Below are 13,863 nucleotides of genomic sequence, written 5' to 3' on the forward strand. Positions count from 1 at the left end.
GGGGAGCGGGTATTTGTACATTCATTGGGTCTTTGACACAAGGCGTATTATATATAGTATAGCGTAGCTTAGAACATTGGTGTAGAGGTGTACTAGCTAGCTTTTAGTACATTCAACATTTTGCCAGACATGATACCCATTGAACCTATATATGTAGAATCTTGATAGACCCATCCCAGCTAGTAATCTTATTATCTGCCATATATTGTACCTGATCCAATCGTTGTGCAATAAACTTTGACTTGACTTGACCATCATCTCGTTGGTGACTAACAAGTAAGGGAGCTGTGCGATTGAGTAATTTGTAAAATGGGGCTGCTTTGTCTATTTGTTCATTTATTGGGTGTTTGAAGTGTATGATCATTTCGTTGGTGACCAACAAGTATGTAGGGGGCGATTTGAGTTATGTTTTGGAATGTCCTGTGTTTCTCTGTCCCATGCAGGTTACAGAAACCAACGTTCCAGAGGACGAATCCAACAGATTCACCAGGAAACGATTTTCCTTTGAATGTCTAGGCCACACCAATTTAATTTGTTGCTTCTCGGATTGCTTTCCTCGACTGTTTGTGGCAAAATATAAGCATTTGTGAGGTGATTCAGAACCACAATCTTCATTTTTTTTTTGGCAAATCAGAAAAAAAATGAAGAGGCGAATCCTAGAACCAACAAATTAAACTGGTGTGGCCCTAGGATGATACAAATGATACTGTTTGAATGATACTGTTTGTTCATATCATATATAGTGTATTCTGACGGTGGTTTTGTTGACAAGGACAGTATATATGTTGGGCAGGGTAGTAGACGGACTCGGACTGTATGTTGAAATGATTTTGGTCCTAGTCACTTGCTTCTAGCCATGGGAAATCTGCACACAATTTTTGGCAAACCGACGCTCATGCTGACATTACTATTTACAGTCTCGGTAATTTTGTCTTTTTCTCAAATTTCGTATGGAGTACATTCAGCTCGCATTGCCGTAGAGAAAAATACAATTTGGTTTGAAAAGATTGTGAACAGCTAAGGAAGAATGAGGCTTAATACGACTACAAATAGACAGCCTAGATGAATAACAAATAAATTAATAACAAATAAAACAAAATGTAGACAGAGTATGACTTAACCAAATAGAAATAAATAAAAAAAATTAGATAGGCAGGAAGGAAAACTTTAAAAGAAAATTTAGCAAGACAGGGCACAAATAACGTTGCCTTCTTCAATTCTGGCTGTTCACTTTCACAATAAAACATTCTTTTAACATTTATTCTTTCTTACAAACTGCTCTGAGCTGAGTGAAACTCTTTAAACTTTGCTGCTATGTTGTAACTTTGTCGGGACTGTGAGTGGTCGTTGTACTTTTGTCGGGACTGTGAGTGGTTGTTGTAATTTTGTCGAGACTGTAAGTGGTTGTTGTAACTTTGTCGGGACTGTGAGTGGTTGTTGTAATTTTGTCGGGACTGTGAGTGGTTGTTGTCAGGATGGCGTCCAAATTTACCTCGGCAATGGAGGCAACACCTTGACGCGGTGCCGGGGCTTGTACCAAGTTTGTCTCTGGGAAATTCCTGTTTGTTATATTAAAGTAAAACTGAATGTCAGTGTGGTGCTGTTTTGAGTGAACACACTGCGGCAAGGAGGATATTGAAGATGAATCCCACTCTGATGTCGTGTCCAACATATGAACAGAACAAAACGACAAAAGTTGATGCATTCCATTGCTTTCAAAACTAATTTTACATTACCCCATTCAAAACCAGATATCTTCAATATGCTCCTGCCAAGCCCTGCTCAGGTATTAGTGTACCATAGTAGGTGAATTTAATTCATATCCGATTCGCTACAAAAACGACACCGTATGTAAATATAATACTCCCCTAGATAAAGATTGGTAGCATTGAAACTGACTAAGGTTAGTAGTATAGCTATGGATAAACTGTTAGAATTGTATTTTACCAAACTTCGTGTATCTACCCTTGTTGTTTATTCTCTGCCTTCATTGGCCAATGCTGCCTTACCACCGTATGATCTGCTTGGAGATTAATACATTGTACCAGTTGCAGTTGTTGAGCAATAAAGTTGATGTTATAATGAAAGTTTATCTGTGTTGGTAGTTACATGTTTAAAGTTCAAACTTTCGATCCAACATAAAAAGTTCTCTCACCTAGAGCTTTCGACCAGTCACTCTGGTATTCCTCAGTAGACTGACCCAGTGTTGACGTCACACTTCAAAGAAGCCACGTGACAAGCCTCACTGGGTCAGTCTAATGAGGAAGACCAGAGTCTTCATTTTTTTGATTTGCCAAAATAAAATTCTGGTTCTGAGTAAACTAAAACAAATGCTCATATTTCGGCCCCAACAGTCGAGGAAATTCCTTTGCTTCCTAGTTTTTACAGTTTTGCCATCTATAAATGCAGTGGCTTGATTTAATTAAACTTAAAAATTCTTCCCCAGCAGAAGAGCTACCAAGTAACCTACCATTCAAATTTCGTCACAAGCTCCTCCCATGTGACTGACGCTCGAGGCTATCACGTGAAAGATATATCGGTTTAAGGGCGTGGACGGGTACGAATTAAAACACTTTGCACCAAGTTGTGCGTGTGGGGCACATCGTCTAGAGGAACAGGCGCCGTCTGGTATTCGGGAATTTGTGTCAGAAGAAGCACTTCATCACAGTAAGATCCTCTCTGATACTTGCCCATGTTGTGTTCTGTAAGACTGTGTCACTAAAACAGTGAGAACGATTTGACGTGACTCCCGCTTAATACGTGATATGAATCGTCTCATTTTCGGCGAGTAACAGACAGTGTAAGTTTTGACCATGTATTTTGCTGATTACGAGACGCAATTTCGATCACCATATGCTCTTTTTTGCTAATTGTGAAATGGAGAAGACGTGAGCTTACCTTACAGAATTAGACCCCGTTTTTCTAGAAATCTAGGTGACGGCTTATAACAAGGCCAAGGCTACTTGTACCATTTTGAACCCTATATCACAGGACGCTATGATTACACCAGAAGAAGTGCATGTAGCTAAGTACAGGCAGTGCTCAACATTCAAAGATATGACAGAACTTCACAGGATAGGTTTACCGCTGCATGTAAAAGATTTGTTTTGCCAATGCTACCTCACGCTTTGGTGGATCCCTGGTCTTGTCTAGCTGGTTCTTCAACATGCCTTAGGCGCTGAAATACGACAATGGACCTGCGTTGTACGTTTCATTCTTGGTACAACTGATAGAATGAATGGATGGATGGTTTACGTCATATTCAATGTTCTTCTTGCCATCATTTTGGGGTAGTTTGAATTCTTACAGTAGTGAATTTGTCCGTTGTATTCGCGAGTGTTAAGTTTGACCTCTAGAATCATGTCAGACGTAAGTAAAAGTGTATCTGAAACAACCGAGGCTATTGACTCCAGAGGTATGTACGTGTAGGATCTACTAGCCAAGCTGCTTTGTTCGTACCATTCATGGGTGAAGGCTTTGATCAATCAAGGCTCAATGACCCGAAGAGGTCGATTCTCTCTGAAACGCCCGCCTCACTACATTTATGAGTTAGTCTACAACTGATTATACATAAACTCCAGGCAGATTTTACCTTGGCAAGGCAATCCAAATTGGCAGTCGCCATTGGCTAATGGACACTGCAGCAGCTTGGCCGATTGGATATTGCATCTCCACCATAGGATCTGCTTGAAGATCAGAGCTGCAAGTTCTTCTGCAACACACAGAGCCTGACACACAGGACTTTTGTGGAGCATCGTGGTTTATTGTGTTTCCTCCAGGACTCTAACTCCAGAGTGAGGTTCCTGGGTTGGACTATTCTACTGTCAGATAGGAGGAGGGGAGTTAACAGGACTGCACTACTTCTAAAATAGGGTGCATTCTTGTGTGGTAAGGCCATGTTGATTTGATTATATGGATGACATCCGCGCACGCATGAATTTTCGGCCGTTTCCAAAAAAAAAAAAGTTTTCAACCATACTGTAAATCGTGCAAAACAGTTGCTAAATGAGCAAAAAATATACCATAAGTTGCAAGGAAAACATTAAGAAACGATACCAATGTCGTAGGATGCCAAAATCAAAGGAAAAAAGACAAAAATGTAAAGAAATGAATTCGAAGAGTAGATTATTCGCCATAACATATTCTGTGCCATTTGTTCAACCTTCATGACCACGTAGATTTCATAGTGAAAGCAACTTTTTATTTTTGCAAAACTTTTTTTTTATTCGCACGCGCGCATCAGTTTTGGGGTTCCCAGAGGATGTCATCCATATAATCAAATCAACATGGCCTAATGGACAAATGGTATACAGTGGGTTCACAACAATCATCATCAAACTGGCACATTACTTTAAAAGGCCCAGGGGCGCACAAGGGGAGTTCAAATATCAAACAATCATGGCCCGAACAGACACATGACATTTTTCCATGCATCGTTCCTCAATGGAACGCCCTGCCCGGCTCAGTATAGTCATTACTCCCGGTGTTAAGTTTGTTTGAGCCAGACTGGAGGCCTGCCTGCCTGCCCTCCTAGCTCATGCACCCCTCCCTGTCAGTCTGAAGTAAATGTACGTTATATCGTAGCGAATTTTACAAGTGACAAACTTTTGACTTTTCACAGGTTTGAAAGATGTCGTACGTGAAAAAGTGGGTAGGTGAAAAAATTTCAAGTGTGAGGCGATGGTGGTCTCCTGAGAAAGCCAAGCCTCGGCTTCCCAGGACCAATGGACGCGACTACTCCTGCATGAAAGACTCTTTTGAGAATCTGGTACTGAAGGGAGGAGGAGCCAAAGGAATTGCCTACATCGGAGCAGCAAAGGTAAAGATATGAAACGAACTTCTGGAAATGGAGAGAAGTTTGAGTTCATTGCATATGGGTTGACCATCATGTGTAACATTTGAAAACAAAGTACATGTCGTTACAAAGATAGGCGTTATCACAAGCGACAGCAGAAGTATCAAAATCAATACCAAAAATGACCTACTCAAAAAGCTTTTTTCTATTTCTAGCCTTTCATTCTTCTAAGACGAAAATGTAAGGTACAGCTACTCAATGTGTCATATTTTGCATACCTATACATCTGTTCACGATCACCTAGCGCTGATCTTTTCGAGTTCAAAGTGCCCACATGTCTTTACACACATTTCCAGCTAAGCCTTGCACTGCCGACTACTTATGCTAAGCCTTATGATTATGAACTGAGTATAGATTTTAACCAATTACATCTCTGAACTCATAACTATAGGTCCTGGATGAGGCACGAATTTTGCCCAACATCAAGCGGTTTGCTGGAACCAGCGCAGGCGCAATCACTGCCACCATGCTGGCAATCGGGATGAAACCAGAAGAGATGCTGGAGGAGCTCAGTCAGAGAAACCTGATGGACCTCTTAGGTTAGTAATTGCCTTACGTAGACACTGTCTTCTCTTAATGAGTCTTTGTGAGGAGGTTAGAATATCCACAACACAAAACAATTATAGTCTTGCTGGATCTGGGTTCTGGAACTATTGACTTTAAAGTTTGCTCTTCCGCATGATGATGGACTCGAGTGCTCTGGAAGGGTCACGTGAACAATGGGTTAGTGGGCTCCCTATCTAACAAAATAAACAAAAAAGAAACAAAAGGGTACTGTAAACCCTACCTAACAAAAGAAAACATGGATTCAGGCTGCCCGGAGCCACTGCCCTCAAGAATTCCAAAGGATGGTAAATCCTTTTTGGGCAGAGCTCTTCTACATGGCAGCCATCTTCCTCTGTGACCTCTGACTCCACTGCCCACCATTACCATGATCGTGCGCATCAAAGGGAAACCAAACCAGAACAGACAATCAAATATTCATTTTGTGTTTGTTTCCACAGATCCGCCAGTAGGTTTGCTCAGTGGCCTGAGCAAGCTACCCCGCATCCTATTCATCTTGCCCAGTTGGCTAACCATGAAAAACATCTCCATGGCCCTATCAGCAATGACGGACAGAGGCGCGTGTGAAGGGGATGAGTTTCTGGACTGGTTCGGAGACATCTTAGACCGGCACCTCGCGCGACTTCATCCGTTTAAGAAAGGACTGGACAAGGACATCACGTTCGACACGGTAGAGAGCACCATGATAAGAAATAATTATAAGTCGGCGGTCTCATATACCTCCGTGAAATATCTTGTGAATTTTTTGCATGTTTTATTAATTATCCTGAATTTCTCGCTGATTCCATGTATTTTCCCGCTGCTTTTCAAAAGGCCACAGACATGCACAAGAGGATGTACAGTTGCATACATATAGCTAGGCGTTCGAAGGTTGAAGCAATCATTTATATACTCATTTATATACATTTGTCATTCAATATCTTGTAAATGGATGAATAAGTACGACTTCCACATGCCAGTAGCATAATACAAATCTTCTATACGACACTCATCATCAACGCGTATTTTCCTAGCTCTACCACGTGTTGGGGAAGGAGCTGTGCATCGTGGCTTACAACATGGTTTTGGGCAATGAAATTTATTTTCATGTCAAAACCACGCCTATGATGAAGATCAAGGAGGCAGTGCGCATGTCCATGTCCATTCCAGGTTAGACTATGTCATCTATAAATGTATCTTAGACTATGTCATCTATAAATGTATCTAAGTATTTACTAAACCAGACTGAGTGTGCTATATTTAATAGATTATTGCATATTCATGTAACAGGGTGTAATATAATCTCATGGTCTTGATATCTTACATGTTCTTGTATCTGCGGTGGATTTTTTCCAAGCCCGGTATCAAAATCAATTATAGCTGCCGAGTATCTTTGTTCTGTTAGCAGATAGCGTACAGAACGAAAGGGGCTCGGCAGTTAGTATACTTGGATAGCAATCTAGATTTTTACTTTAACTGGAAAACATCTTGTAAAGTACATATTTTAAACTTAATCATCCGGAGCCTAGAACCATCAACCCCTACCCATCTGTCAAATATTGTATTTGATCTTTTGTCCTATCTTTTGTCCTATCTTTGACCGACAACAACAAATTGCCAGTCCTGGTAATAACATTGGGTCATTTAAGAAATTTTCTCCAACATTTTTGCTTCGTTTTCAAGGTACAGGTTCTGAACAATGAATCAGTGATAATTGTCTCTCTCTTTATTTCCATGTTCAACACACACAATACAGAATATCACTTTCTTTTGACACTTTCAGGTGTCTTCAAACCGTTTGGGATTCCGGGATCTCCCTATACTTTCATTGACGGTGGGCTGGCCGCTAACTATCCTCTCTGGGCATTTGACGGTACGTGCTGTTTCAGTTTCAGTTTATTTGTTTTACCAGTAATTACAGTTCAGGCCATTTTGGCCTGTTTTTCAGGTAATCCTGGATACACATAAAATACATACAACAAATACACAGTACATAAACAATTAGGAAAATACAATATACTTATCATCAACTAAATCAAGTCCTGTCTAAAATTCCTGAGAGTAAGGAGCTGTCGTTGCTGTAGCGGAAGAGTGTTCCACAGGTAAGGTCCATAGTACTGCAGACTGCTCCGGTATGTAGTGACTCTTGCTGGTGGACAGAAGAGTAGGTGAGGGTGGTAGTCCCCAAGACGCTTTAACTCTGATCGAGTAGTCCACATACTTAATGTTGGATGAGTCTCCCACTTGAACAGAGAGGCCATGTACACCGGCGCACTTCCACTAATTGCCTTAAAGACATTACCAAGAGTCGTGAAACACGACTGCTAATAAGTCGTTAGATCAGGAGATTGTGACAACTGTTTCAAAATCTTGTTTTCAATCTCATGATGAGAGCACGTACAAATTTATATTCCTCAATTAGTCGAAATACAACATTTACATTTCCTGTAGGATGGTACCTGTCCATGAAAGAGGAAGACTTTTTCCAAGAGAGACTGATGTCGACGCTGGACGCTGGACAGACGGTTCGCCAGATGTTCCACCCCGAGTACAGGAGGGAGCGGTTCGGCACCAGGAACGACAAGACACTCGGCATTCTGCTGGTAGGATTCATGTTTGGTCTTTCGAATTTCGTACAGGCAAACTATAACATTGAGGTTGTGCTTGCAACTGACGTACATTACAGTACCCATTATGGTTGGTTAAACTCGTAGAAAGAGTTTAAGACTGTTTTTGTATAATGTGTTTGTGGACAGTACTTGTGTCATAATTACGCGTGTATTATTACGCTTTATATATACAAACCATGTACCAGAAATTACCTGGCCTTTAACCGTCTATCATGGTGACAAATCCCTACGTCTTAGTCACGTGAGTGCAAACGCCATATTTGATACTGTGGAATTCACAATCAACGGGGCAATTAGAAAAGGTTATGTTGTGTAAGACCGCTATATATGCAAATTGGTTGCAATTAAATACTGTATTGTGGTAGTACGTAATTGTATTTGAACCTTATTAATTGTAAAGGAACGATACCATCTCCTGTCTATTCTGCGCAGTTGTCAGTCTCCATTACACTGACTTACTACACTTATCTCATTCAATGCTTATTGTAGTGAAGCTATATTGCTGTCAACACGTGTATAGTTGCTGTCAACACATGTACATTTGCTGTCAACACATGTAAAAATGCTGTCAACATAAGTCATGTACTATTGTTGTCAACACGTGAAATTGCTGTCAGCACATGCACTATTGTTATGTTATGATGGCTTCAATTTTTTTTATGATGGCTTCAATCTTTTTCAGTCTGTAATACATTCATCAGATTTCCTACAAATGCACGTTTAAAAAGTGATGTCACGACTAAATTTTTTTTAATATTTTTAATAATAACTTTTTGCAGTTTTCTAGCGAGGACCGTGAAATGTACCAGGAACAGTTTGAGAAGCGCCAGGAAGAGTTCAAACCGGCGGAGATCAAACCGGAATACGACACGGAGCTATACAAGTAAGCTGTGTACATTATTTGAAAAGGAACCTAATACATTTGGGTCTGGTATCGATAGAATTCTTGGCTTTTACTCGTTTACATTAGCAAGACTGTCTGCTTGTGTTCCACTACGAAATTTCTAAAGCATATTCTTCAAAACATCAACTACCATGGCCTACAATTCCCATTATCTATACATTTTGACTACATGGTAAAAGCATATTATCTGATGCTGGGCTATGTGGAAAACACACGAGATCTAAATAAATACTAACTTTCTTTGTTCTTCTGGTACCAAACTTTGCACAGGGATTACAAGGAAAAGACGGAAAAGAGCAAAAAAGAACAAATCGCGAGCTATGAAAAAGTTGAGGTACTGGTCGGCCAGGATGTCAAGCGAATGATCGAGGGGACTGATGGACAAAGTATTGAACCCTATAAGAAGTATAATATCGATCGGGAGCATTTTACAAACGACGTGGGTACCTTGTATGCCAGCGTTTTATATTTAGTATGCTATCTCGGTTGCTTCCCTGCCAAAAAGACTGGACTCTCACATTCAATGCATCTAGTGATTACGTCACGTTATAACGTATAAGCTGATTGGATTACCCATACCGTTCCCATCAGGTTTGAACAATCAGCGCCCATGTCCTAATTCTAAACAAATATTCCATTCGTGTTATATCAGCCATTGACATTGTATCTTGTTTTCATTAACGTTGCACACGTTTTGTTGTGACTTGTATTTAGCCCAGTGTGACAAGAGCTTTGCAAGAAAGGTCTACATTTATCCATACTCAAATTCCTTTTTCAGGTTTCTTTTACTGCAGTAACAGAAGCCTTAGTCATAAAACGGCGACCGGATCTACCGGTCATATCTAAAGAGGAAGCAAAGCAGCTCTTCAACGAGGTATAGTTATGATGCAGCCCAATTTGTTTGCGCAGTCGTTGACGTTTTAGAAGAAAAGTGAACATTTCGCTTCAGTTGGGTTAAATTGAAATCCTGCAATTATAGCGTTAAAAAACATTTTTTTCCATGCCCCCCACTACGCACCGGCCCTCCCCCGGGTAAATATCGTACAGTCCCTTAGGCGTGGCCAGTAAATCGACTGTATACAGCTAATAATTTTAGCCTGGTTACCAAACCTATTATAGCTCCCGAGTCCTACATCCTCTCCGCAATTTGCAGAGAGGATGGACTCGGGAGCTATAATAGGTTTGGTAACCAGGCTATAATAATTTCACTTCGCAGTGGGCACAACCTCTGACGTAATATCTATTTATAATAAAATTCATGTGAATAATTACGTCTAACTTTAATTTCAGATTTTCAGTGAAGAGGACCTCGCTTTCCTGGGCGCACCTTCAAAGGAGGAGGCGTTCGATTTTCTGATGATTAATGAAGAAAAAAATGTAAGTTAGTATTTATTTGATTGAGTTGTCTTGTTGTCGTTGTATAGTTTGAAGATTAGTACGTTATTATTATTTGGTTAGTGTTAGTATTTGAATGTATATAGGGTGGCAGGAAGGTGGAGAATATTGTAACCGCAGATTCACCGTAAGGTCAAGTTGGCAGTTTAAATGATCAGAGCGAAGTGAGTCCATTCACATAGTTATGGGTAACCTTGGAGCGTACCACTAAAAAAAGCACAGGGTTTCTGGTCTTCGCCAATTGAAACTAGTACGTAGACCATCTCTTTAATTTTACCAATGAATTCACAAAAACTCCCCGGATACTTCCCGGATAAGGGAGGTTTGAACTCTCCGATATTTCGTGATTAGTGTTATTTATAATTAGCGGTATTCTGAGTTCTGTATTATTTCAGCTGACTTCAGACAGATTGAGGAAGATATACAAGAACTTCGGTCCCTTGCAACTCGCCAGGCGCGCATACCTCGGGCACAGGCTCGTGTCAACACCACGCCAGTATTTTGGTACCATGCTGGAATTCGTGGGAAGGCAGAGCGGCATCACTGTAAGTTGACTATACGATATACATGTGTCCAATTACTGTTATATTTTAACACACTGAAGAGTAATTATCTAAACGTACGCATACTACATCCGCGAGCGCATGAAGTCGCATTCAGTTGGCATTCCTGGAGGAATTGAGAAGTCTTCTTCTACCACCATTATACATGTAAAAGCCGTGATAGACCATAACCCATAAACCGTGATAGACCATAACCCATAAAACAACAGGAAGGCCAAGGTCACAGACTGACAGGACAATAGCCGCACTTATATGGGCCAAGGTCGAATTCCCTGGTTGTGGAAGGCCAAGCACATAGCTGTTGGTGTTTTCTGAGATTTCACTTACCATTGCACCAATGCGAATGTATTACACTTTGCATGTTACATGTTAGCATCATTTTAGACTTCGGTGACGTCTCGCACCGCATGTAGAACTTGTCCTCAAAGCTAGAAACCTCTACTTCTCTTTCCTCAGGATGAGGATGTTCCCAGGTCTATCGCCATAGATGTGGGCTACGTGGGCACCATGGATTTTGACATGGCAACTGAGGACATGGAGTTTCTCATGAGGGTGAGCTGATATGTGTGTGTGTGTGTGTGTGTGTGCGCGCGTGTGTGTGTGGTTGTGCGTATATGTGTGTGTTTAACGTTTAATAAGTAATAAGTATTTGTAGACAATTGAAACGCTGCTTCATTATCATATTATTAAATGCTGTCTCTGTACAATGAAGCTACTAAGCGAATGTTGACTGTGTTTCCTTTTGTAACTACCTAATTTCTTATACTTTCTTATTGTGGTTTACAGCAAGGAGCTGCAGGGACTATTGCCTTTCTGGAGGAGAAGAAAGACGGTCTGGGGAAGCGCCGAGAATAAACCATAATTGCAGATAAACATAAGATAATTAACAGGATTCATACACGTACTCTAAATATTGTTACAGTAATGCTTCTTGTTAACATTCTTTTACAGACGTTCACATTTTAAACATCTTTAAATCTAGAAACCTAGAAGAATTTGCTTAATATATACTTGAAGATCGCTATTCATTGTTTAACTGGGATAAGGAGAAAATGTAATAAGAATGCCCAGCACCATACATAAACAATATGTGCTATAATAGATGTAGATTAGGGCTGCGTACCTAAACGTAACATCAGGTACAGGTACAGGTACTGGTACAGAGGTTTAGGTACAGGTCCGGACCTGTACCTGTACCTGAACAATTTGACAAATTAACACGTGTTCTTCACTTTTTCAATCATGACACAGAAACAATAATAAAGTGTTGGAGGGAAGGGAAAATGACTGACCTCTGACCTGATTTGAGTTTGTTGACCAATCACAACCCTGGATCAGCCACACTCTCGCGATGTCTCGTGAGACTGAGGATCTCAAATCAATCGACGGTGTTTACGTCTTTTCCAGTGCTAATTTTTCGTCTTTGTGGTAGGATTTACCTATCTTTAGTCATATACATGGTGTAAACTAGCTATTTCGGTATATACTCGTTACTTCATGATCCGGTATTTTGGACCTGTACCGAAACGATTTTTACGGTATTGGACCGGTACAGTGTACCGGTCCGCAGCCCTAATGTAGATACTGGTACCTTATGTTAATTGGGCTTGGTGTAATGTGTGTGTTAAATAGACCAATGATCATGCTTGCGAAAATGGTTGCATTTTAGTCACCATAACGTTATATAACCATATGATAATGTACGTGTTGTGACTACAACGTTACGTTATATACAGATAGAATGTAATAGATGTTACAATAACTATCTAGGCCCGTGTAGTTTATTGTTATTATCACTCATGGGAAACAATATATTACAATTATAGATAGCAAGTGCAGGGTATTAAGCAAAGACATATTTAGAAATTAGCTTGTTTACGTTAGGCCGCAACATCTGTTATCTAATAGTTAGTTACTCTGACTTGTAACCAACACTGTTAACTGTTACCTGTTCCTAATTGTTCGTTATCCTATTGTGAGGGCTTGTTCTTTATAATAGGTTAGCTGGTTGGGCAGTCCTGGCTTATACAGCGCTAATAAATCAAATCAACTCAAATTAAATCAAGGCTGCCCCTTATTGGCAGTTGTAATGAAGCCGGGCAATTTGATTGGCCTGTTTTGAACCAATAGTACTGCAATTGGTCTAGCCCGAGGCGATGGAAAAAAGGGCAAAGCATTCGCGAGTTTCCCATCCCCAGGATACATTGCGAATCCTGGGGTCTAAACCTCATTTGCATAGGACAGGAAGGCATCGGAATAATAATCCTGCTGACGTTAAACAGCATGTTTGTGCTCAGCTGTATGGTGAAGGAAAAGCTTGACGTATGACGTAACAACCTACGTATACTATGTATGCAGTCTCCATGGAAACGCCCCCCCCCCAAGTGGTTGAACGACTTTTGCCGGACTTTCTCAGTAACCACGCTGACCCGTACATGGTTTTTCGTGTCTTTGAGGCGGTTTTCTGACCAGTGCACCCAACAACGGTACGTTAACATTCTGTATACAATCGTATCTAAAGCACATCATCTGTAAGTTTTTTCTTAATGTTACCCTATCTGAGTTAAAAAAATCTTCGCGTGATCACATTTGTTTATTTGTTTATTTGAATTTTCCACAAAGTGAAAGGGAGGGCAAAACAGGTGCATAATAAGCACCTTTACAAGTTGCCCTCCCATACGGCATACAGAAAACAATGAATGCGTGAACACAGGTTATTGCAAGAATAATCAGTGCTTGTTAGAATGTCTACGTCTATCTGTAACGTTAATTCTCACAATTCAGCAGGGTACGTAATTCAAAACTGCAACGTTTAAAAAGGGTGTTATCGAGGCCATTTCGAGAATATCTTGTACATTGCAATGGCTGACCTATGGAGGCCCTAGTCTCCACCAGACTCCTTTGCAGGCTGAATAAATAGTAGAAATCGGCTAAGGGTGAGTTGGCTGGCCATAGACGGTCCAGCTTGCCTGC

General features: G+C 40.6%; 2 protein-coding genes across 2 annotated transcripts in view; both read left to right on the forward strand.

Moving 5' to 3' along the window:
• Window positions 1-4,630: 4,630 nt before the first annotated feature.
• On the forward strand, window positions 4,631-11,986 carry LOC109467266. Its single transcript, XM_019765211.1, has 13 exons — window positions 4,631-4,819; window positions 5,247-5,394; window positions 5,860-6,089; window positions 6,433-6,568; window positions 7,182-7,271; window positions 7,850-8,001; window positions 8,808-8,911; window positions 9,203-9,318; window positions 9,727-9,806; window positions 10,223-10,309; window positions 10,723-10,872; window positions 11,347-11,442; window positions 11,677-11,986. Exons 1-13 carry the CDS (start codon window positions 4,631-4,633, stop codon window positions 11,743-11,745), a joined length of 1,647 nt encoding a protein of 548 aa, XP_019620770.1. The 3' UTR covers window positions 11,746-11,986.
• A 1,152-nt stretch (window positions 11,987-13,138) lies between these two features.
• Window positions 13,139-13,863, forward strand: part of LOC109467394 — a 10,382-nt gene continuing 9,657 nt past the window's right edge. The window contains exon 1 of the mRNA XM_019765337.1: window positions 13,139-13,376. The gene's annotated coding sequence lies outside the window, so the exon portion shown is untranslated. The remainder of the gene's footprint in view (window positions 13,377-13,863) is intronic.

This window comes from Branchiostoma belcheri, unplaced genomic scaffold (assembly GCF_001625305.1).
Source record: "Branchiostoma belcheri isolate BF01 breed outbred unplaced genomic scaffold, Haploidv18h27 scaffold18, whole genome shotgun sequence".
Taxonomy (NCBI): domain Eukaryota; kingdom Metazoa; phylum Chordata; class Leptocardii; order Amphioxiformes; family Branchiostomatidae; genus Branchiostoma; species Branchiostoma belcheri.

Bases quoted from the DNA above. Each gene is read 5' to 3' on its own strand.
- LOC109467266 (XM_019765211.1), top strand. From the start codon at position 4,631: ATGTCGTACGTGAAAAAGTGGGTAGGTGAAAAAATTTCAAGTGTGAGG. The intron at 9,807-10,222 runs GTATAGTTATGA...CTTTAATTTCAG, and splicing joins CAAAGCAGCTCTTCAACGAG to ATTTTCAGTGAAGAGGACCT. The intron at 10,310-10,722 runs GTAAGTTAGTAT...GTATTATTTCAG, and splicing joins TGATTAATGAAGAAAAAAAT to CTGACTTCAGACAGATTGAG.